Source organism: Hemicordylus capensis, chromosome 2, assembly GCF_027244095.1.
Source record: "Hemicordylus capensis ecotype Gifberg chromosome 2, rHemCap1.1.pri, whole genome shotgun sequence".
Taxonomy (NCBI): domain Eukaryota; kingdom Metazoa; phylum Chordata; class Lepidosauria; order Squamata; family Cordylidae; genus Hemicordylus; species Hemicordylus capensis.
In genome coordinates, this window is record NC_069658.1 from 415,814,869 (window position 1) to 415,839,102 (window position 24,234).

Genomic DNA, 24,234 nt, shown 5'->3' on the forward strand with positions numbered 1-24,234 from the left:
ATGTTTTCATAATTTCTGTGTTAAATTAAATATATGGCCTAGAAACTTGGAAAACCTATGTTCTCTAGATTCTCATAATCTGTATCTAGTTCATGGAAAGTGAACATTTATATCTAAGGTAGATTTGAAATTTTTGGTATATTGAATGGAATTCTTTCGCCAATCCTTTTTAAGATCTACATGAAACCACTGAGTGAGGTCATCTGGAGGTTTGGTGCTGGATCTTATCAGTATGTTGATAACACCCAAATCTATCTCTCCATGGCATCATTATCAGGAAATGACATTATCTCCCTAAATGCCTGCCTAGAGGCAGTAATGGGCTTAATGAGGGATAATAAACTGAAGCTGAATCCAAGCAAGATGGAGGTGCTCATGGGGGAGGGATTTGTAATCTGGAGGACAGGATAGAATCTCCCTATTCTCTGTGGATTTATACTCCTTCAGAAATGACAAGTATGCAGTTTGGGAGTGCTCTTGGATCCTAGTCTCACCCTGGTACCTCAGATTGAGGCTATGGCCAAGAGTGCTTTTTATCAGCTCGGCTGATGCAACCTGTTCTTTGAAGAGAATTGCCTCAAAATGATGGTGCATCAGCTGGTATCCTCCAGGGTGGACTACTGCCACACACCCTATGTAGGCTGCCTTTGTATGTAGTCTGGAAACTTCAGTTAGTCCAAAATGTGGCAGCCAGATTGATTTCTGGGGTAACTCGGAGAGACCATATTATGCCTGTTCTTGAACACTCCACTGGCTGCCAGTATGTTTTGGGTCAAAATAGGAAGTGTTGGTTCTTCTGCATGGTCTCTGATTTCATACAATAAGGCTCTTCATGCATGCATGGAGCCAGATGAACCCTATTGTGTGAAATCATAGGTGACCACTAGAAGAACTTGAGTTACAGGTAAGCAACCTGCTGTTATCACCTTTAAAGCCCTGAGTGATTTAGGCCCAGATTACCGGAGAATAGCACCTTTCTCTGCAAGATACCTACTGCTCATTAAGATAATCAAGAAAGGTCTGTCTCCAGGTGCCACGGTGGTGACTTGGGATAGGGCTTTCTCAGTAGCTGCCCCTAGGTTCTGGAACACGCTCCCCATGGGTATAACGGACCACTACCTGGTTAAGGTTGGTCTCACAGCTGCAATCCACCCCTGCAGGAGTGGTGGACCCATTAAGATGGTCCGTCCAAAAAGGCTGCTGGATCCAGCGGGATTTCAAAAGGCCTTGGAAGATCTTGACGTTGGTGCGGCTGGTGATTCTGTCGATGCCCTGGTGGGAACCTAGAACAGAGTACTCAACAGAGCAGTAGACATGATTGCTCCTAAGCGTCCCTTCTGACCTGCTGCAAAAATGGCCCCTTGGTATACTGAGGAGCTGCGGGGGCTGAAGCGGTTGGGTAGGCGACTAGAGCGCAAGTGGAGGAGAACTCGGTTTGAATCTGACAGGATTCAGCATGTGACCCATTTGAAAGCTTATGTGGTGGCAGTGTGCGCAGCAAAAAAGAGATTCTGGTCTGTGCGCATTGCAGCTGCAGGTTCACGCTCGGCGAAGCTATCCCAGGTTGTGAGGAGTTTGGTTTCTGCTCCTACTACTTCCAATCAGTCCCCAGGAGTTGCTCTGCGGTGATGTCTTTAATGGGTTCTTTGCGAATAAGATCTCCTGTATTCAGGCTGACTTGGACTCCACTATTTCTGCAAGGTCTATGGAGGAGGTATCCAGCAATCCCTCTTGCAGTATTAGATTGGATCAGTTTCAATCTGTGACTCCTGAGGATGTGGACAAGCTGCTCGGGGGGGTGCGGCCTACCACCCATTCTCTGGATCCTTGCCCGATTTGGCTGCTTCTATCTAGCAGGGAGATTGTTGGAGGTGGCCTAGTTAATATCATAAATGCATTGCTGAGGGAGGGTAGGGTGCCCCCCTGTCTGAAGGAGGCAATGGTTAGACCACTCTTAAAGAAGCCTTCCCTAGACCCCTTAGCGATGGACAGTTACAGGCCAATCTCCAATCTCCTTTGGTTGGGCAAGGTGATTGAGATGGTGGTGGCCGAACAGCTCCAGGCAGTCTTGGAGGAAACTGATTATCTAGACCCATTTCAGACTGACTATAGAGCAGGCTTTGGGGTTGACAGCCTTGGTCAGCCTGATGGATGACCTTTACCAGGGAATCGACAGAGGGAGTGTGACTCTGCTGGATCTTCTGGATGTCTTAGAGGCGTTCGATACCATCGACCATGGTATCCTTCTGGATTGCCTGGGGGAGTTGGGGATAGGGGGCACTGCTTTGCAGTGGTTCCGTTCCTATCTCTTGGGTAGATTCCAGATGGTGGAGCTTGGTGACAGTTGCTCCTCAAAACAGGAACTGTTATATGGAGTCCCTCAGGGCTCCATTCTGTCACCAATGCTTTTTAACATCTACATGAAACCGCTGGGTGAGATCATCAGGAGGTTTGGTGCTGGATGTTATCAGTATGCTGATGACTTCCAAATCTACTTCTCCTTTTCATCTTCAGGAAATGGCACTCATTCTCTAAATGCCTGTCTACAGGCAGTAGTGGGCTGGATGAGGGATAACAAATTGAAGTTGAATCCAAGCAAGAGGGAGGTGCTCATTGTGGGGGCTCAGAATCTGAGGGGTGTGTTAGATCTTCCTGTGCTGAATGGGGTTACACTCCCCAGAAGGAGCAGGTGCGCAGCTTGGGAGTACTCCTGGACCCAGGCCTCACCCTGGTATCTCAGGTGGAGACCATGGCCAGGAGTGCTTTCTAGATTCCACAGCTGCGTCCATTCCTCGGAGAGGATGACCTCAAAACAGTGGTGCAGCAGCTGGCAACCTCCCAGCTTGACTATTGCAATGCGCTCTATGTGGGGCTACCTTTGTACATAGTCCGGAAACTTCAGTTAGTTCAGAATGCGGCAGCCAGATTGGTCTTTGGGGCAACCAGGAGAGACCATATTATGCCTGTTTTGAAACAATTACACTGGCTGCCGATATGTTTCCGGGCAAAATACAAAGTGCTGGTTATTACCTTTAAAACCCTGAATGGCTTGGGTCCGAGATATCTTGGAGAGCACCACCTTTTACATGATCCCCACCGCACGTTAAGGTCATCTGAGGAGGTCCGTTTCCAGTTTCCACCAGTTCATTTGGTGGCGACTCAGAGGCGGGCCTTCTCTGTAGCTGGTTAGACCACTCTTGCTGGAAATGTACTCCCAGCAGAAATTCGTAATCTCAATTACTGACCTTCAAGAGAGCCCTTAAAACCCATCTGTTTGGCCTGGCCTTTCAGGGTTTTTAATTTGTTTTAATTGTTTTAATGTTTGCCCTGGTTCTCCAGGATTTTTAGCTGTTTGAATGTTTAATTGGTTTTATTCTGTTTTTATAGTTTTGATTTTAATTGTTAACTGGTGCAATGGATCACTATCCAGATTTGTTTTTATTCTGTTGTAAACTGCCTTGAGTCGTTTTGGAAGGGCGATATATAAATCAAATAAATAAATAACAAATAAATAAGAGCCCTATCAGGGGGACCTTCAAGAGAGCCCTAAAGATGCATCTTTTCAGTCTGGCTTTTAATAATGTTTAAATGGTTTTAAAATGAACTTTATGTTAATATTTTAACTGGTTTTATTTTTTTATTGTGAGCAACCCTGAGCAGTTTTGGAATGACGGTATATAAATGAAAAATAAAATATGCCACACACAAGTTGTGTAGTGCTAATTAAATGGAGGCAGGTTGCGTAAAATGTTGGCAAATTATAGTCCTATCTGTAGAAAGTTTCCAAAGCAAAAATAAATGGTTACCTCAGGGAAAACATGGAATGTCTCCTGCTCCCTGTATTCAGATGGACATTGCTTGGTTCATCTGTTTCTACATCAGATACATAAGGAGCTTATGAACCATCATCTAGTAACACCTATGATGTTGTCGCTTTTCCAGGAAGTGCCAGTGCAGTGCTGAAAGAATGGACAGTGACTGGCAAGAAAAAGGTAAGCATTGAGGTGGGCTTCAACTCAACCTGTGAAAGTGTATATTACCTTAGTTCAGAGATCCTCTTTAAAGACTCTGGAACCCACTAAACCCATCTGCCTGCATCGCTCCTGCTTTATTACAATGATACAGTAAAAGAATCAGTGACAGAGTCCACATCCTAGGATAATGGTTGCACATTACCTGAAAATCTCTGATATAAGAGACTGATGACATTGATTGCCAAAACCTTGTAGCTTTTGAAAAAAGCTTTAAAAACATAATTTTCTTTTGCTGTATAGTGCTGGTTATATGCAACGGTATCTTCTGTTGTCCAGCCTAAGCTCTCTGCAGTCATAGTTGTTCCTTTCTCTGCTGCTGCAGTCCAAGGGTGTCTCACATGTGGGTTATGCTCTCCATGTGACTAGAAGGCAGGACTATGTAAATTAAGCTAGGCTTTTTAAACCCAGGAAGAGCATGACCACTCCAGTTCTTTTAGTCCTGCGTAGCTCTAAGGCAATTTCTTCTCAGCTTTTCTCAGCTTCTAGTTTTCTTTCCTTAGGCTCTCTTGTTTTTCTGTCCCTTTTTCTTTTCTCTCTTTTCCTATATGTAAAAAACTCCTCCTGCTGTTTGCCTTTCTACTTTTGTTTCCCCCTCTGTGCTCCACTTGTTCCCTGCTCCTTCCGTTGCATGCAAAGAGCAGCCAGGATATTCCATGTGAGAGTACCGAAAGGCAAGCAACAGCAGGGCCTTCTAAAGGCCATTAGAGCAGCCAGGAGCCCACCCGAGATCCTTTTCACCGGCCTGCTCAGTGGAGCTCCTTGGAACGCTCAGCCCCTACCCAACAGCTGACGGGCGGCATTCTGAAACAAGAAGGAGCACTGGCCCCCATTTTTGAAGGCAGGGAAGCAACCCAGGCACAGACCTTGCTGCTGCTTCCTGCCAGCCCCATTGGCTGTCCACCATCCGCAGCTGCAGCCTCGCTACCCCCTTGCCGGGTGCATGGAGGACCACCAAGGCCCAGAAGTCCCAGCTATAGCCTTAACCAGCGACCAGAAGCCCCAGAGGAAACCGGGGGCTCAAAACACAATGGCAGTACCTGAAGGTGCGGGAGTGGGTGCAGCGACATCCAGATCTACAGTAGCGCTCACCATTCTGACCAGGAGTGCAGTGATGGCAGCAACTTCTCATCTGGTGAGCCTGGCCCAAATTGGGTCTTCTGGTCCTTCGGGGGCATCCATACTCTCCCAACCTACTCCAATGAGTGAAGCCCTCTCCCAGATGCCAGGAGATATGCCACCTATCTGGAGCATGTGGTTTGGGGACTTCTTGGCAAGCTCATTTGAAAAATATGACCAAGTAAGGTAAAAAAAGGAAGTAGGCTTCTTCCTCCTCCTCTACCATTTTTTCTTCCGTCTTTGAGGTGCCAGCCACTTAAAAAGCAAAAACTTGTTAAGAAGGACTTAGACCTCCTCTTTTTGGTGAAACAGAGGGATAGGAGCGTGCATTCATCTGAACTCTCTGACTCAGGCTCCCCCAATTGCAGGGCCCCACTTCCTAGGGAGACAGGAGAACTACCCACTGAAACCCCTCAAAGTCCTTCAGAAAAACCTGGGCAACCTGGTCCCCATTACTCCACTGGATGAGGAATCTACCTCACCAGAAAATCCAGGACTCCCTACCAAACCCATTGGTGGGGGAGAGGATCTTGATCAACCAAAAGAGGAGAGGGAATGGTTGGAGGGCGAAGAACCTGAGAGCTCAGAGGCTGTCCAGGCCATAGACTTGGCCCCGCTCGTAGCAAAGATGGTGCATGCCTTGGGGTTAAATCCCCCTGCATCTCAGGAATCCCAGCCACTGAGTAAGAGTGCACTGGTGTTCCCAGGTTTAAAGTCAAGTACTATGCCCCTGCCGATTCCTAAACAATTTATGGAAGTGGCAAAATGTGATTGGACCATTTCCACTTCCTCTAAAAGGGCTAAAATACTATAGCAAACAAACTGTATGGACACCCCTGTCGTGGCTATAATCTCTGGTTTGGTCCTGATGCAGGACAAGCAGTCTGTCCTAAAAGATCCTGCAGACAAATGCATGGAGGCTGCCATGAAATGTGCACATGACTCCACAACATTGTCAACACTCTGGTGGAGAATTGAAATAATCAACTCACCAGGGCAGTGGACACAATCGCCCCTAAGCATCCTCTCCAAGCCACTTCGAAACTGGCCCCTTGGTATACGAGGAACTACAGGGGCTGAAGCAGCATAGTAGACGATTATAGTGCAAGTGGACAAAGACTTGACTTGAATCAGACAGATTATTACATAGAGCACATATGAAGATCTGTGCTCAGGCAATACATGCAGCAAAGAAGCAATTCTTTTCCACCCATATCGCATCCGCAAGTTCACGTCCGGCGGAGTTGTTCAGGGTTGTGAAGGGGCTAGTGTGCACCCCCTTGAACCAGTACTTGGAACAAACAATAACTTGCTGTGATGTTTAATGATTTTTTTTGTGGACAAAATATCTCTTGTTTGGGCCAACTTGGATTCAAACTCCACAGTTGTTACAGTGTCTGATGCTGCGGTATCCTGCAGCTCCTCTTATGTGATGACTCTGGATCAGTTTCAGTTTGTGACTCGTGGGGATGTGGACAAGTTGCTTGGATGCTATGGCCTACCACCTGTTATCTTGATCTTTGCCCAACATGGTTTATAATATCTGGCAGGGAGGCTGTTGTAGAGGGCCTGGTTGTGATTATAAATGCATCTCTGAGGGAGGGTAGGATGCCTCCTTGTCTTAAGGAGGCAATCATTAGACCACTTCTGAAAAAGCTTGCTTTGGATCCCTAGGAGTTAAGCAATTAAAGGCCTGTCTCCTACCTTCCATGGCTGGGCAAGGTGATTGAGAGGGTTGTGGCCTCCCAGCTCCAGGCGGTTTTGGAGGAAACGATTATCTAGACCCATTTCAAACTGGCTTTCAGGCAGGCTATGGGATGGAGAGTGCCTTGGTCGGACTGATGGATGATCTCCAATTGGAAATTGACAGAGGAAGTGTGACTCTGTTGGTCCACCTGGATCTCTCGGTGGCCTTTGATACTATTGACCATAGTATCCTTCTGGAACATCTGAGAGGATTGGTGGTTGGAGGCTAGGTGGCCAGATTTGGCTCAGAAAAAGCCAAATTCTGGCTTACGGCCCATTTGACCCACGAGTATACCCCTTAGGTTCTGGCAACTCTGGGAGGCAATGCTTTGCAGTGGTTCTGCTCCTACCTTGTGGGCAGATTCCAGATGGTGTCTCTTGGAGACTGTTGTTCAAAATCTGAACTCTTGTATGGTGTCCCTCAGGGCTCCATACTGTCTCCGATGGTGTTTAACATCTATATGAAACCACTGGAAGAGATCATCAGGAGATTTGGTGCAGGATGCTATCAATAGTATAGAAACTGAATTAATAATAATAATAATAATATGCTGAAGACACCCAAATCTATTTCTGCATGTCAACCTCATCAGGAGAAGGCATAACCTCCCTAAATGCAGTTAGGGATGCAGTAATGGGCTGGATGAGGGATAACAAACTGAGGCTGAATCCAAATAAGATGGAGGTACTTATTGTGCAGGGTCGGAACTCAGGAGACTATTTTGATCTCCTTGTTCTGGATGGGGTCACATTCCCCCAGAAGGAACAAGTACGCAGTCTAGGGGTGCTGCTGCATTAAAATCTCTCCCTTGTGTCCCATGTTTAGACAGTGCCCAGAGGTGCTTTCTATTGGCTTCAGCTGATATGCCAGCTGCATCCATTTCTTGAGATGAACGACTTCAGAACAGTGGTACATATGCTGGTAACCTCTAGGCTAGATTACTGCAAAGCACTCTCTGTGGAGTTGCCTTTGTATGTAGTCCGGAACCTGTAGTTGGTTCAGAATGCGGCGCCCAGGTTGGTCTCTGGGTCATCTAGGAGAGACCATATTACTCCTGTGTTGTAAGAACTACACTGGCTGCCAATACATTTCTGGGCAAAATCAAGATGCTGGTTATTACCTATGAAGCCCTAAACAGCTTAGGCCCTGGGTATTTAAGAGAACGTCTTCTTCACCATGAGCTCTATCGCCTGTTAAGATCATCTAGAGAGGTCCGTCTCCAGTTGCTACCAACCCGTTTGGTGGCTACCCGGGAGTGGGTCTTCTCCGTTACTGGCCCTGAACTTTGGAATGCGCTCCCTATTGAAATAAGAGCCTCCCCATCTCTGGCAATTTTAAAAAAGGTACTGAATACATATTTATTCACCCAGGCTTTTAATTAGATTGATAGTTTTAATATTTTAATGTTGGGTTTTTAAATGATTTTAATGTTAATGACTTTAATGTTTAAATGTTTTTAACTGTAAACCGCCCAGAGACACAGGTTGTGTGCAGTATAAAGTATACTAAATAAATAAAAATGAGTCGCTGCAGCTGCCTCTATGGTAGCTAGAGAGTCAATAATCTGGCTAGATGACTCTATTCAGGAACCTCCCTCTGATCCAATCAGGTTGAGAAAAACACTTTTAAAGTTGTACAAGGCGCAAGGCTTTATGGTGGATGCTACTCTTGATTCCCTCCGATTTGCATCCTGGGCGGCTACTGCCTTCATGGTGGTCCGACTCAATTTATGGCTGAAATACTGACAGGTGGATGCTGCCTCCAAGACTAACCTTAAGTTCCCTTAACTGTTCCCTTAAGTTCCCTTAACTGCTGTTCCCTTCGATGGGAAAAATTTGGGGATGAGGCTCTAAAAGAGATCTTAGTGGAGTCAAAGGATAAAAAGAAAGCCATGTCATCCTCGTCACGGAAGCAGGACTGCCCCCAAGGACGGCAGCTCTTTCAGTCCTTTTGTCCCTTTAGATCACCCTTTGAGGGCAGGACAGGGGATTCTGGTCACAACACTCCTACTAGGTCAGATCTAGATCGGCCAGACAGGGTTTTGGTAGTAGGGCAACTTTCAGTCTAAGCAATCTAAGCAACAGGTATGATTTGGGTGGGGTGCCCCTAGGTGGTCACATCTCCTCACACTGGTCCGTTTGGGAGGCCACCACCTCAGACCTTTGGGTTCTCACCACCATAAAAAAGGGCTACTTGATAGAATTGATCAAGCCAACTGAGACTGGCACACCAACTTCTACACACAAGACAAATTGTTCCTGCCAGTGGAACGCAGGCGCACATTGGAGGCCGAAGTGCACCAAGCTCTGGTAAAGAGGTCTCTCCCCCTACTCTCCCTCTCCAGGCTTCTGGGTCTGATGGTGGCGAGTTTGGAGTCAGTTCCATGGGCACGCTTCCACTTGAGGCCCCTTCAATGGTTCTTGCTGCCCTTCCACCCAGAAATAGCAGTGAAGTCCAGCAGATGAGTGACTCTGACTCAGTCAATTCTACAATCACTGTGTTGGTGTATCAGTGTCCTACATCTCAGTAGGCAACACGCCAAGGGTCATTGTGACCATGGATGCCAGCAAGAGAAGCTGGGGCACCCTTTGTCTCCAGCAATCTGCCCAAGGCAGGTGATCAGCGGAGGAGTGTCAGCACAACATCAACTGGCTGGAGCTCAGGGCAATCCTCATGGCTCTTCGGGAGTTCCAGTCTATCGTTCTCCACCGCCATGTCCTTATACGCACAGACAACACCATGGCCAAGGTGCATGTGAATCGTCATGGGAAACCCAGTCAAGATCTCCTCTAGGTGAAGGCAGTCCTTCTGTTTCTGTGGGCAGAACAACATATAGCGTTTCTGGCAGCCCTTCACGTGCAAGGGGACCTAAACACAGTGGCAGACTGGCTCAGTCGTTTGGATATCCTCCCAGGAGAGTGGCACCTAAACCTGGAAATATTCTGCTTGATAGTAACTTACTTCGGCCAGCCGGTGGTGGATCTCTTTGCAACATCATCCAATGCACGTTCCCTGCTTTTTCTTCAGGTTCCCCTGCCCACAAGCGGAAGAGGTGGACACACTATCGACACCCTGGCCAACAGGTCTCCTGTATGCATTTCCACCCATGCCTCTCCTGGCTTGGGTGCTCTGAGTCAAGCTCCTCAAAGCACAGATCATAGTGGCTCCATTCTAGCCAAGCAGACCATGGTTCACAGAACTCGCCAACCTAGCCATAGAAGCATACTTCCTGCTCCCAGTCTCACCGGACCTGCTTCTCCAGGGCCCAGTGTGTCACCCAGATCCAGGCTGGTTAAGACTAGCCGCTTGGAAACTAAGTGGCACATCTTTGAAGCAATACAGCTAATCTGCCAAGGTGCTTAACACAATGCTCGCTTCCAGGTGCACCTCCACTAACAGAATGTATCAATATATGTGGCAGGCCTTCCTGTGATGGTCTACACAACATGGGGTACTACACGGATCGGCCAGCATAGTGCACATCCTGCAGTTTCTTCAGGACGTTCTTGACCAAGGACTCTCTGCAAACACCTTGAAACGTTAGGTTGTATCCTTGGTGGGGCTTATCTCAGGGACTTCTAAGCGATCCATATGTCACTCCCATCTGAGACGTTTCCTGAGAGGCGCCACTCCTCTCTCCCTTCCAGTGGTGCATCACTTTCCTACATGGCACCTACATCATCATCATCATCATCATCATCATTATTAATAATAATTCGATTTCTATACCACCCTTCCAAAAATGGCTCAGGGCGGTTTAAATAAGATGGCTCCCTGTCCCCAAAGGGCTCACATTCTAAAAAACACACCACAAGATAGACACCAGCAACAGTCACTGGAGGTACTGTGCTGGGGGTGGATAGGGCCAGTTACTCTCCCCCTGCTAAATAAAGAGAATCACCACGGTAAAAGGTGCCTCTTTGCCCAGTTATACAGTCCCGAAGGCGCTCCAGCGTCCTCCCTTTGAACTAGTGGCCACCACACCGCCACGCTTACTCTCCTTCAAACTAGTTTTTCTTTTTGGTATTACCTCAGCTCGTAGGATCTCTGAACTCAGGGCCTTATCTCTACATGTTAAAGTAGCATCTCCCTTCCACATGTCACAGGATGATATTCTTCCCTCATTTTGCCCTAAGCCGGTTCACCTGGCAGAGAAGGCCTGGCACAAACTGGACGAGTGCAAGTGCCTTGAGAGAGACACACACACACACACAGACACACACGCGCGCACACACACTTATTTTCTCTAAGCACATTAAAGATAAAGTGTGCTTTCAAGTCAATGTCGACTCCTGATGACCACAGAGCCCTTTGGTTATCTTTGGTAGAATACAGGAGGGATTTACCATTGCCATCTCCTAAATAGTAAGAGATAATGCTTTTTAGCATCTTCCTATATCACTGCTGCCCAATATAGTTGTTTCCCATAGTCCGGGAAACATACCAGTGGGGATTCAAACCGGCAACCTCTGGCTTGCTAGTCAAGTTATTTCCCCACTGCTCCATTAGGTGGCTTGCATTAGGTCTACTGAATCCCTTTTTGTTTCCTTTTTAGCATGCACCATGGGCCAGGCCGTCACTCCTGCCACCCTGGCTAGATGGTTAACAGCATGCATAGCCCCTCTGGGTGTCCACTAAAGTGTTTGCCCACTCTTCCAGGGCTGTAGCTACGTCTGCAGCTTTTTCTACGAACGCTCCTGTACAGAATATTTGCAGGGCAGCCACCTGGCGAGCGCGGTCTACCTTTACTAAATGCTACAAATTGGATTCCTTCGCCTCTGCCCAAGCAGCTTTTGGGAGGCGAGTCCTCCAGCAGGTTCTCCTTTCAGAGTAGGCGTGAGGCTCCCTCCCTGGTTCAGCTAGGGCTGTGGTATGTTTCCACACGTGAGACGCCCTTGGACTGCAGCAGCAGAGAATGAAGCATTGGTTACTCACCGTGAAGGCTTCTTCTTGCGGCTGCATCCATGGGCGTCTCGGCCTGCCCTACAGTACTGGCGCCTAATTTGCAGGGATCCTCTGAAAGTACCACTTTCTTTTTCTCAGACCTGCTCCTTCATGTTTTTATAAAAAAGAAAGAAAAAGCTCTTCTTTGTCCTACTTCTGCCTAGCCGAGGCTTCAGCCACAAGACTTTCCCTCTTTTCCATAAGTAGTTCCAGTTGGCCTGGACTAGTTTGTCCTTAGTTACCATTAGTTAAAGTAACTTTTTCTTCATAGAGGCACTCTTCTCCTCAGAGCCTAAAAACTGGAGGGGTTATGCTCCTCCTGGCCTTAAAAAGGCTAGCTTAATTTACGTAGTCCTGCCTTCTAGAGTCACATGAAGGCGCATAACCCACACGTGAGACTCTCTTGGATGTAGCATCAAGAAGTCGCCTCCATGGTGAGTAACCAATGCTCCAATTTGCACTATATCTATTGGCAGATTTTAGCTAGTGTGCCTATGTCCATATAAATGCCTCCCTTTCTGGCTGCAATGTGGTTGTCTTGCCCCTTACCCTAGTCCTAAGAAACGGTGCCTCAGGAGTCAGGACCTATATGATTTTAATCTGCCCCTTCCAGGAATATTTGCTGTCGTCTCTCCCCCACATCCCAAAAACTCTTTTTACTGAAGGATGTTAGACCAGCTGTATCTGCTTAATCAGGCCACAGTCTGTATGCTCTCTGTAGGCTGTCATTAGAGTCCCCATTTTTTCCACCACTGATGACCTCCTTCCTGGAGTGTATAGTCTCTGCTCAAGTGGCCTCTTCTACTTAATGTTGTCCCAGCTGAATTAACCTGGCAAGCTAAGAAGCCTGTTGCTCCCTTTCTTAGGTGCAAGTGCACCCTTTTCTCTCCAGCATCCAATACCATTGCTTATAACTGCTTGTCAATGGAGCAGGGCCATTGAGCCTGAGGTTAGAGAAGTTGCTTATCCTGGGACAGTTTTCTTTTGTCTCGGGATCAGATGCCTTATTCTAAAACTGTGGATCCCCAGGACAGATTGGTCTAAAATAAAGCAGATCTTGTGGCTTATTTCATATCCTGTGTGAATCAGTGGCTGACATGTTGAGCAGCATTACACAGATGAAGCATGTGACTGTGGGCTTTCAGTGGCGCCCCAGCAGTCTTCCACTTCACAAATCCTGTAGCATCATGCTCACACTCGGAGAGTGCTGGTTAAATCAAAAACATATCACTGGTCAAACATGCATGTGCTTCCAGAGTACAGGCATGCTACTTGAAGTGTTGGTGCTCTTGCACAAAAGCCATGGTTCCACTGCAAGCCCACAGTGCATAGGATGATCAGCACTGCCTGTCTTCTGCTGCTCAATGTGCCCACCAGTATTCCTTACTTCTGGTCATATGTACTTGTTCTTTCTGCCAGTGTTCCTTTTTTCCTCATTCCTGTAGAACATGATATTTTCCGGCTCTACTTTCCTAGGGTTTCTTAGCCTGTTAAGGCCCCTTGCCATTCTTAGGTTTCTTCTACCCCATATTCCCTGAGGTTTCTCACTTGCACAATCCCTCTGGAGGATCTGAGCAGCTCAGCTAGTGGCAGCTAAGGATGTGTACGAACCGGCAGGGGCCGATTCGCAGGCGGTTGCGGGGGGGGGATACCTTTAAGGGCAGGGGAGAGTGCTCTTTTCCCTCCCACCGTTTTCCCCCTGCCAGCACTGTACTCTAAAAGGGTCCGGCTGGGCAGCAGCATACCTCCCTGCTCCCTCGTCTCCTCATCTGACTAGAAGTGACAGGAAGTACCCGATGTGCACATGTGCATGGGTTACTTCCTGTCACTTCCGGTCAGAAGAGGGAACAGGGTGGCAGGGAGGTATGCCACCCTGCCGGACCCTTTTTAGAGCGCAGCGCTGATGGGGGGAAACGTGGCGGGAGGGGTAAGAGCACCCTCCCCTGCCCTTAAAGGTATCCCCCCCCCACCTTTGAACTGGCCAAACTGCCGGTCATTCGAATTTATTCAGAGGCCCATAAAAGGTCCTCCAAACAGGTTCGTGCAAATCCCTAGTGGCAGCCAGAGACTGTTCTGTCTGCCTTGCCCCTTTTATGATATCAGGGCATCTCAGTCAATCATTGCCAGGGGCTTCATCACCACTGCTACCACAAAATCCCTTAGTGTATTACAATATAGATAATTTGTCCTTGGAGCAGATCACAGTAACCTGAAGAGGTTGCACAATTTCACCATAGTAAGCAGAAAGTGAACCCACCAGAGTGCCCTTTGGAATGCTTATTGCCAATTGTTCCTGTACAATGTACAATGTTTAGGATGGAGATGGAGGAGGGTGTGACCTACTATGCAGCAGTTGAACCAGGAGGTAGAATTGCGGCATCCCTTAGTAATGCATTTGGAAGCCATTGCTTCAAACCAGTGGAAAGTCTCTCTCTGCCCTTTAACAGAAGGAAAAGTAACAATCCAGCATCTCCAGGCACTTCCCAACCTTCTGCTAGCCAGGTTCCAGCCTTGAGCAGTGTGTCAATTAGGATTAGAAAAGGTAGAAAACCCTGAATATATATTCCGTTCAGTCTGGGCTAGGATGTGATCACAGTCAGCACTATGTGTACCCTGGACTGATTGAAAAAAAGAAATCAGCTTGTGCCACTATCTCTCAAATTCTGCATAAAGAAAAGCTGTTTCTGTAAACACCTGTATCTGCTAAGCCATGTAAACAGTTCAAATGTAGCCTAGTTCATTCGGTTTCTCCTAATCATGTGGAAGAGTTAAGGTATGTGAGGTAATGAAGCCCCTCCCCTTGACCACTGGAAATCTCATCCAGCCACGTCTCTTCTCAGATTTCGGAAGGCACTTCCTTCACACTGTCGAGCATGTCTCTGCAGCTGTATGCGCTTGAAACTAAAAGCTGCGACTCTTAGGCAGCTCAATGCCACATTCTGTGCGTTCTCTGCATTTGCACAGGATCCTTAAGTATAGCAGTTCCTTCAGGCTAACTGGTAGTTGAGAACAGTACTCTTCTCCTGAACTGTTTGCCATGCATAGGATGCTTGAGACTGATCAATCTCAGTCTGTCAGTTCTAATTGTTGAATAAATCCATCCTACTTCTAAAGGATCAGTGAGTAGAACTTCTGCTGAAGCTTTTGTTTTTTCAATAAGAATGATTTTGAGTTTCGCTTCAGGAATTAAGCGTAATTTCTCCCCCACCCCCTCTTCTTGGTGGGGTGGATATGTTAATCTTTAGAACAAAAAGAAGAAAACCAAACCAAAGCCTCCTGCAGAATCAAGTGTCAACCTTCCTGACCCCAGCAAGCCAGCGTCCACTGAAGAGGAACAGTCTGCAGCTTCATCAGAGAAGGGCGGGATCAATGGTTACCATGTCAATGGCTCAGTCAATGACACAGAGTCCGTGGACTCACTCAGCGAAGGCTTGGACACTCTTTCCATAGATGCCAGAGAGTTGGAGGAGGGTGAGCCTGCTGTGCCTGAGGTGCCTGAGAGAGCAGGTTAGTTTTCTGTCAGATTATTACAAGAAGTAGAACTTCTGCATAAGTGTGTAAAAGTTGGGAGGGCCTTATTTTTCCTTCCATCAGCTGCTGTTATCTGCACACTTAAATATCTGTTAATAGCAAGACTTTTAATACTTCTGTTGCATTTTGCTGTTCAGTTTTTACAGAAATGCGGTCTAGTCCTATTCTGGACTTCCAGATAGGAGTGGGAGCAGCTTGGAGGAGACTCCAGGTGTCTAACTTTTGTAGCACAGTTTAAAGCACACTTGAAAATATATGGGTTGGAGGTCATTGACTCTAAGGACAGGAAACTAGGTACCACTGGCTAGGTGAGCATACAGATATATCTTGTTATCCATGAGGGTTCTGTTCCCGCTGTTTTCTGCAGGTAACGAAACTGCAGATGAGGCATTGAGTCGATGGGGATTGGGGTAGGGGGACGGGGCAGTGCTAAGTTCTTGCAGGGCAAAAAGGCCACAAACAACAAAAATGGTGGAAATGGGAGCAAAAAGCACCATACTGTGTTCTGCAAGTCTCCGACTGTCCAGTGATGCCCCCCAATTTTGGGGATTTTCCTCAAAAATCACATTTAAAAAAATACAGAAGAGCCACAAAATGGCTGCTTTAAATAAAATGGTGGCCAGAAATGACCTTGGAGGTCACTTCCAGATACCTGGAACCGCTGATACATGGGTATTAATGCTTTCAGTACCCGCATATACCAAGGTTGGATGCCTATTTTCAGACTGTGGATATGTGGAACCGCATATAGAGCCAGTGTGGTGTAGTGGTTAGAGTGTTGAACCTGAGTTCAAATCCCCACTCAGCCAAGAAATTCACTGGGTGACTCTGGGCCAGTCACGCATCTCTCAGCCTAACCCACCTGGCAGGGTGGTTGTGAGGATAAACATAACCATGTACTGGTTACCTCTGGGCTCCTTGGAGGAAGAGTGGAATATAGATTAAATAAATATTATAGCAAAGTCCACCTGTACTCATAGCATGTGCTATTTGATGCTATGGGTAGCAGTGTTCCCTCTAAGGCATGCACTCGCATGTTTTTTGATGTCTGCTCAGTTAATTTTAGATCCCGCTCAGGTTGACTCAGGAAAGTCCCACTCTGAATACATGTGCGCACACACTGCCTTGATACTGCTGCCCAGAACAAAACTCATTCTGCACACAGATGAAAAAAATCAGAGAACACTGAAGGGTAGAGAGCTGAACCAAACCTCTAAAGACGTGCCTGTGAGGAAAACAGTTTGGGCAACCGTGGCCTAGATTCCTGCCCTCTGCTTTGTAACATTCTGTTAGTTTGTCCCCGTGGAGTTCTTCAGATGTTTGAAACTTTTTTCTTTTTCCTCCTCAGCAATATTTGAGTTAGAAAACGGACTAGCAGACTTCAGTCCAAAGTCTGCTACCGTGCGGTCTTCCCATAACACCCAGCCTCCCAGAGTACAGCCTGAACTGAAGAGCCCTGGCAAGCCACTCTCCAGACCTGTACTGAGCAACCAGTCACGTGCGTCTTCATCCCTAGCAATGCTAGATGAGGTCCCTGTGTCTTCTGGAAACAAAAAGCTAGGTAGGCCTGGTTTGGATCTCAGGGTGCTGCCTGATTCTGTTGATCCTTTTTCTAGCTTTGCTGACCAGATCTGGAGTGGCTGCCAAAGCAAGTGATGTGCATTTGTAACTTAAGATTGTGGTGCAAGACAATGAGAACAAATGTTATTGGCCTAGTAATTTTTTTGTGTGCTTCTCTTTTTGAGTCACTATGGTGTAGTGACTTGAGTTCTGGATGTGGATCAGGGAGACCTAGGTTCAGATCCCTGCTTGGCCCTAAAGCTCACTGGATAACCTTGTGCCAGAACACTCTGTCAGCCTAACCTTTCCTACAGAATTATTTTGCAAATAGAACAAGAAGCACTAGCCTGTGTATTTGTGTATGCTGCCCTGAACTCCTTGCAGGAAGGGCAGGATAAAAATGTGATAAATATATAAACTTTGTCTACATCATTGAAATTTTGAAAACAGGGTATAGTATTTACTAGTATTGCTGGAATCTTGAAAACAGGATAATATAGTACAATATCTACAGTTTTATCCCTGGTTGCTTCTGAGGAAGCATGTAAGCCCATGGAGATGTACTGGATATCTCTTTTGTTCATATCCAGAACATCATGTTTAGGGGCACTATGCGTGATGGCCCATAGTTATTGATATTTCTATCCTCCCATTTTTGTGTTTGCATCAAGTTTTAACCTAAGAGTAAGCATTTAGAATACTTTCCAAGCAATATGATTTATAGCTGATGCCGCCTGCTAACTGAGCAAAGAGGCACCTTTTAAAACTTGTGGTTCTCTTCTATTTAGCAGGGGGAGAGCAACTGGCCCTATCCATCCCCAGCGCAGCATCCCTCCAGCGGCTATTGCTGGTGTCTACCTTAGGTTTATGAGCCCTTTGGGGACAGTGAGCCATCTTATTTATTTATTCTATGTAAACTGCTTTGAGAACTTTGGTTGAATGCGATGTATAAATATTTGTAGCAGTTAGTCCGTCACTGTTCTTTAACCTTGATATAATGTGAGCAGCATACCTGCTGCTATCTTATGTCTGGGTTGTGATCTGCCTGAGGAAGACTGCATCCGATTGCTCCTCACTCCCCTGCCTGCTGTAATGTCCAACAGCTGCTGCCACTGTACTTCTCGTCTGCTTTCTGCTGGCCCAGTAAGATCCCAGTCTTGAAGAAAATTGTCTCCTCACTGCTCTGCCAAAAAAGGAAGTCATTGGGCAGAATGCCTCTTGAGTTCCAACTCGGCTTCCATTTGAGTTGCAGAGAACTCTTGTGAGCACAGAATGTATTGGGTAAGCTGGGGATTAATTTGCAAGCACATTAGGCAGTCAGTCGGCTGAAATTGAATTTAATTAGATTGCCTAGTGGTGGGAGGATTATGAGCACTTTAATAGGAATGTTGTATCTCTGTTGGGCAGGCTGTAGATGACACCCTGTCTTCAGTCTGTCTGCCTCTTGCTGCTATAAAATGAAAACAAAAGAGTTGGTTGACCGAAACCCTACAGTTAGTTGACATCCCTATTCAGTAGCTGTCCACTTGTTCATTTCTAACCCACAACATGAACTTTTAGTGCTCTGCTAGATTCCCTCATCACAAAGCCATAAGTTCTTATCCATTTCTTTTTCCTTGGTATGAATGTGTTCCTGAGCCAGAATTTCAAAGAGAGTGCATGGCTAATGAGAAGCGGCAGCCTCTTGTGGTTTCTTCCTTGAGTCTCCTCTTTTCCTGTCTCCACCTGTCAGCAAGAATGACCTCCAAGACCTTTATTCTAAACATGGTCATTATCTATAGCTTTGGAGAGACGTGAACATCTGCCTCCTGGCAGTGGTGGTTCACCTTCTTACTATAACAAGGGCCATAACAAGCAGCCAGTAGTTTGGCTTAGCAGGGGGTGAACACTTCAGCAAGCCTTGGTGATGGAAAAAAGCATGAAGACATGCTCTGCTAGAGATCTGAGACTGCGAGGCTAACCTCTGTAACTAGCAGTTAAATCTAACATATCTTCTTTTAGAGGAAACAGCTCTCTTGTACAGCTTTGCTTTTATTAGAGAGAGACCCTCTTGGAGAAATGAAACAAAAACAAAAAACAGCATTGGATTATACAGGGAGAATGCAGGAATTAAATTTCATGTTACCTTTGGGAAGGTATTTCCTTCTAGTGAATATTTGGTTTTCAGCTTGAAAGAAATGGCATTAGAAATTGCCAAGTCTTTCCAGAAGCCATCATTTTTTCTAAATGAGTGGATATTTTGTGGCAAACTTAAACAAAGTTAAACTTCAGGATGATTTATTGCAGCTTGGAAAACTTATATAGACTAACATTATTTTGGTGTGTGCGTGTGTGTTTCTCTTTGGACAGGTTCCAATATTGAAAAGTCAGTAAAAGATCTCCAACGATGCACCGTGTCATTGGCTCGGTATCGGGTTGTAGTTAAAGAAGAAATGGATACCTCCATTAAAAAAATGAAGCAAGCCTTTGCTGAGCTGCAGAGTTGGTATGCTAATACATGAAGAGGTGGAAGTATTTGTATATGAATACATTTCAGGTGTTTTGATAAAAAGGGAACATTCTAGCTTTCTGGTAGTTAAAATGTTCCACATATTTATTGCCTCATGGCATGTCTACACTCTAAGATGCAATCATGTGACTAGTGTGTGGTGGGCTGTGTCTCCTCATTGATGGATGTTGCTTTGAAATAATGGGAAGGCTCTACCAGCAGTAACTAAAGGAGGGAAGCTTCAGATATATGACTGCTTCACCTTTAAAAAGGGGAACATATATCTCTACATATACGCTTGAAGCCACTGGAGTTTGCATATCTTGGGAGGTCAATAGCTGCCCTAAGAGGACAACCTGTCTCATCCATTTTTTAATTCTGGCATTTGAAGTCTCTGTGTTTTTGCTCAGGAGGGACACCATATACCAGCATTACATGGCTGTCCCTCCTGAGCAATGCAGAAGTTGCTCTCTTAGAATCTTGGCCGGGGAATTTCCTTCCACTTTCTAAAAGGAGGTTCACTGGCCACTTAACACCTGTTAGGAATAACCATAAATGTAGGTGCTAAACTGTTTCTGATCCTATGCGTGGTAACTTGGAAGTAAGTTCAATGGGATTTGATCCCAAGAAAGAGTGTGTGAAATTATAGCAGTAGCATATATGGGAGACCTGTGTAGGGAAGCTGTTGGTTCTCCAGCACTCTAGAATACTAAAACAGAAAAATAGAAGCCCTGAGGGAATATTGGCTCTTTATTTCTCCTGAATACTATCCCGTTATCGCCACATGTATAAGTTGCTTTCTCAAGTCAGGGATCCTCATCTTTTGAGTGGGGTGTGTGTGTGTGTGTGTGTGGTGGGTAAGAACATCTTTACCCCTAATTATTATACTAATGATTATACAATCTGGTTAATAGATAGTGGTGCAGATTTGAAAATGGCTTGTGTAATACTGAGTCTTTACTTTAAAAATCACTTTGAAATCTGACTTGGTTAAAACAAAAGACTGCACACAAGGAGCTTTCCTTCATATCAGCCAAACAAAACAATTTTCATGTTCAGAGCTCAGCAACTTGAGCTCACAGGGTCAACTGTAGAAATGTGTCTAATGAAGCCCCAAGAAAAGGGTTTTTAATGTTGCTTATTATACAGCTGTTGATAGTGTGCTGCTGTAGAATTGGGTGTCTGGGGGTATAGCTAAAAAAATTGCACCATTGGCTCAAATACTTAGTATGGTGCTCTGTCACTTGTTAACACAGCTGTAAAATGAAGTTGATGAAAGCAAGATTCTGATTCAAGACTACTTGAGTCTCTGTACACACACACACACACACACACACACACACACACACACACACACACACACACACACCTACCTACCTACCTACCTACCTACCTACCTACCTACACACCCCACATCCCCCCACACATGCCTCAAGTGTCATAGGCTTGCTGGAATGATGCAATGTTGTCCTGTGGGTGAAGTTTGAGAGTGTTCTGCAAGAAGAAATCTCAAGGAGATATTACCAGACTCCCTGTGGTTTAGAATTAGAGCTGGTTTCAGTTATTGGATTTTGCATAGAGTATAGTAGACCAGTATTTTAATTATCTGGGCAGCCTCTTGCCAACAGTGGTTCACAGCAGCCTTGCTGTGGTGGTTATCTCTGCAGAAGGCAAAGGAAGTTGTAGTTTGCTCGCTTTAAAATCTATCCTCCTATATAAATTCTTTGCTCTTTGGCTTAGTTTATTATTCACAGCCCAGTTGCATCACAATTCAGAAAAGGTTAAGGACCCCAGTGTGGTTCCACAGGCTTGCCCAGATAAGTCTCTCCATGCCCCAGTTACTATGGAAATGGAGAGGGCAGAAAGCAGGAAGTGCAGTTCCGTGACACAGGGATATGAAGTGCCTGTTTGGAACTCAGCCAGTGGAACCTCCTTCAATAAATGCCAGGTGAAGAAGGTTCCTGCAGTGAGGCTTTGTGCACAGGACTGATAAAGCATTGAGCCTGTGCTGAGGTCAGCTCAGTATTGCTGCCAAGGTTACTTGCACTTTCATGAAGATGACGCAGCTGCTAGTCCATTAAGAAGCCATCTCTTCAGAATTCCTTGTGGGCCTGGTTTCAAGGAACCATGGTTATGGATCTTCAAGTCTGTGTACACAAATCAAATCCTTTCCCATTCCCTACCAGAAAACCAGTTTATGTCCTTATGCGGGTGCAAAATAGTCATTATTATTTCTTGTTTACACAGTCAGACAGGTGTTATTGACTGGTTTGTTTTATCCAGACATCGAGTCCTTCCCAAGGACCTAGGATGGCTGAATTTTATTGTCAATTGTTATAGATATCGTCTGAGAATATAGGCTGTTCCCAGTAAAGGTGCTTTTTGTAATTGGCTGATGGTGATTTCTGTGGCCCCTATGGTGTTGAGGTGCTCTTCAAGGTCTTTTGGAACTGCACCCAGGGCACCAATTACCACTGGGATTATTTTGGTCTTTTTCTGCCACAGCCTTTCAATTTCAATTTGTAGATCTTTGTATTTGGTGATTTTTTCTATTTCTTTTTCTTCTATTCTGCTATCCCCTGCTATTGCTATGTCAATTATTTTCACTTGTTTTTCTTTCTTCTCGACTACAGTTATATCTGGTGTATTGTGTGGCAGATGTTTGTCTGTTTGTAGTCGGAAATCCCATAATATTTTTACATCTTCATTTTCTACCACTTTTTCAATTTTATGGTCCCACCAATTTTTGGCTACAGGTAGCTTGTATTTTTTGCAGATGTTCCAGTGTATCACCCCTGCTACCTTGTCATGCCTTTGTTTGTAGTCAGTCTGTGCGATCTTTTTACAGCAGCTGATTAGGTGGTCCACTGTTTCATCTGCTTCCTTACAAAGGCGGCACTTGCTGTTTGTTGTGGATTTTTTGACTTTTGCTCTTATTGCATTTGTTCTTAGTGCCTGTTCTTGTGCAGCCAGTATTAAACCCTCTGTTTCTTTCTTCAAGCAACCATTCTTAAGGCATTGCCAGGTCTTGGTGATGTCTGATTTTCCACTTATATTGTGCAAATATTGACCATGCAGGGGCTTATTTCTCCATTTTTCTGCTCGGTTCTTGACGTGTTCTTTCTTGTAGGCCTGCTTTGTTTCATTGGTGTTGAATAGTTTCTCGTTCTTGACCATTAGAAGTGCATCTTCTTCACTGTCCTTGATATATTCTTCAAGGCCTCTTTTCTCCTCCTCTACTGTTTGATGGACTTGCAGCATTCCTCTTCCACCTGAGCTGCGAGGGAGGTAGAGCCTATCGATATCACTGCAGGGGTGCAGAGCATGACTGATGGTCATGATTTTCCTGGTCTTACGATCTACCTTCTCTAACTCTGCCTGGGTCCAGTCTATTATTCCTGCAGTGTATCTGATAACAGGTATAGCCCAGGTGTTTATGGCTTGTATGGTGTTCCCGCCATTGAGTTTGGACTTGAGGATTTTTCTAACTCTCCTGATGTATTCACTTCCAATTTTTCTTTTAACTTCAGTGTGTGCGATGTTATCAGCCTGGAGAATGCCCAAGTATTTGTAATGTTCTTTCTCTTCCAGGTTCTTGATCTTGCTTCCATTGGGCAGTTCTATTCCTTCTGTTTTTCTTATTTTTCCTCTGTTCATTATTAATGCAGCACACTTGTCTAGTCCATACTCCATTGCTATATCGCAACTGAATATATGGACAGTGTTTAGCAGTGATTCAATTTCTGACTGTGAATTTCCATACAACTTCAGATCGACCATGTACAGCAGATGGTTGATTTTACTTGATGTTTTAGATGTTTGGTATCCAAGGCTTGTTTTGTTTAGTATTTGTGAAAGTGGGGTCATGGCGATTACAAACAACAGAGGGGATAGTGAGTCCCCTTGGAAAATGCCTCTTCTAATGCTAACCTGTCCAAGTGTCTCGCCATTGATTGTTAACTGTATACTCCACATGCTCTTTGCTTTTTTAAAATAAATATCTGAATGTTTTTGCTGACACCAGTTGTTTCTAAACATTTTAGTATCCATGTGTGAGGCAATGAATCGAAGGCTTTCTTGTAGTCAATCCATGCAGCACTTAGATTGGTTTTTCTTCTCTTGCAATTTTCTAAAATTATTTTGTCAATTAGCAGCTGGTCTTTTGTGCCTCTGGTGTTTGGGCAATTTCCTTTCTGTTCACCTGGAAGCTGGCTGTTAGTTAATAAGTGTTGCATGACTTCATCTGCTATTATTCCAGTTAATAATTTGAACATGGTTGGCAGGCAGGTTATCGGTCTATAATGACTTGAAACTGCACCTTTTGCTGGGTCTTTCATGATGAGATGAGTTTTCCCAGTTGTTAGCCATTGTTCAATATCACCTCCTTGCAAAATGTGATTGAACTGTTTTGATAGTTTTTTATGAAGGCTTGTTAGGTGTTTAAGCCAAAAGCCATGCAGTTCATCATTGCCTGGCGCAGTCCAATTTTTAATTTTCTTTGCTCCTTTCACTTATTAATTCTGGTATTATTATTAGATCTTGCATTTGTTGGTTACATTTTTAGACCTCTTTCATCCAGCCTGCTTTTTTATTATTATTCATAGGATTGTCCCATAATTTCCCCCAGAATTGCACTGTTTCTTCTTTATTTGGTGTTTCTACATTTCTTGCAGTTTCTCCTTCTATGCTTTGGTAGAAACGTCTCTGATTCGACTGGAATTGGAGGTTCTGCCTGTGTTGTGTAATTCTGGTTTCTTATCTGCTAATCTTCTTTGACACTGCTGTTATTTGCTGCTTTATTATTTCCAGGACTT

General features: G+C 45.2%; 1 protein-coding gene across 2 annotated transcripts in view; it reads left to right on the forward strand.

Moving 5' to 3' along the window:
* The window catches only part of SPATS2 (spermatogenesis associated serine rich 2), a 75,601-nt gene that overhangs the window by 38,830 nt on the left and 12,537 nt on the right, over positions 1–24,234 (forward strand). For both annotated transcript variants that reach the window (XM_053300228.1, XM_053300229.1), the window contains 4 exons: positions 3,943–3,992; positions 15,087–15,348; positions 16,721–16,933; positions 19,282–19,417. In XM_053300228.1, the coding sequence (XP_053156203.1) occupies positions 3,943–3,992; positions 15,087–15,348; positions 16,721–16,933; positions 19,282–19,417 (661 nt within the window). The remainder of the gene's footprint in view (positions 1–3,942; positions 3,993–15,086; positions 15,349–16,720; positions 16,934–19,281; positions 19,418–24,234) is intronic.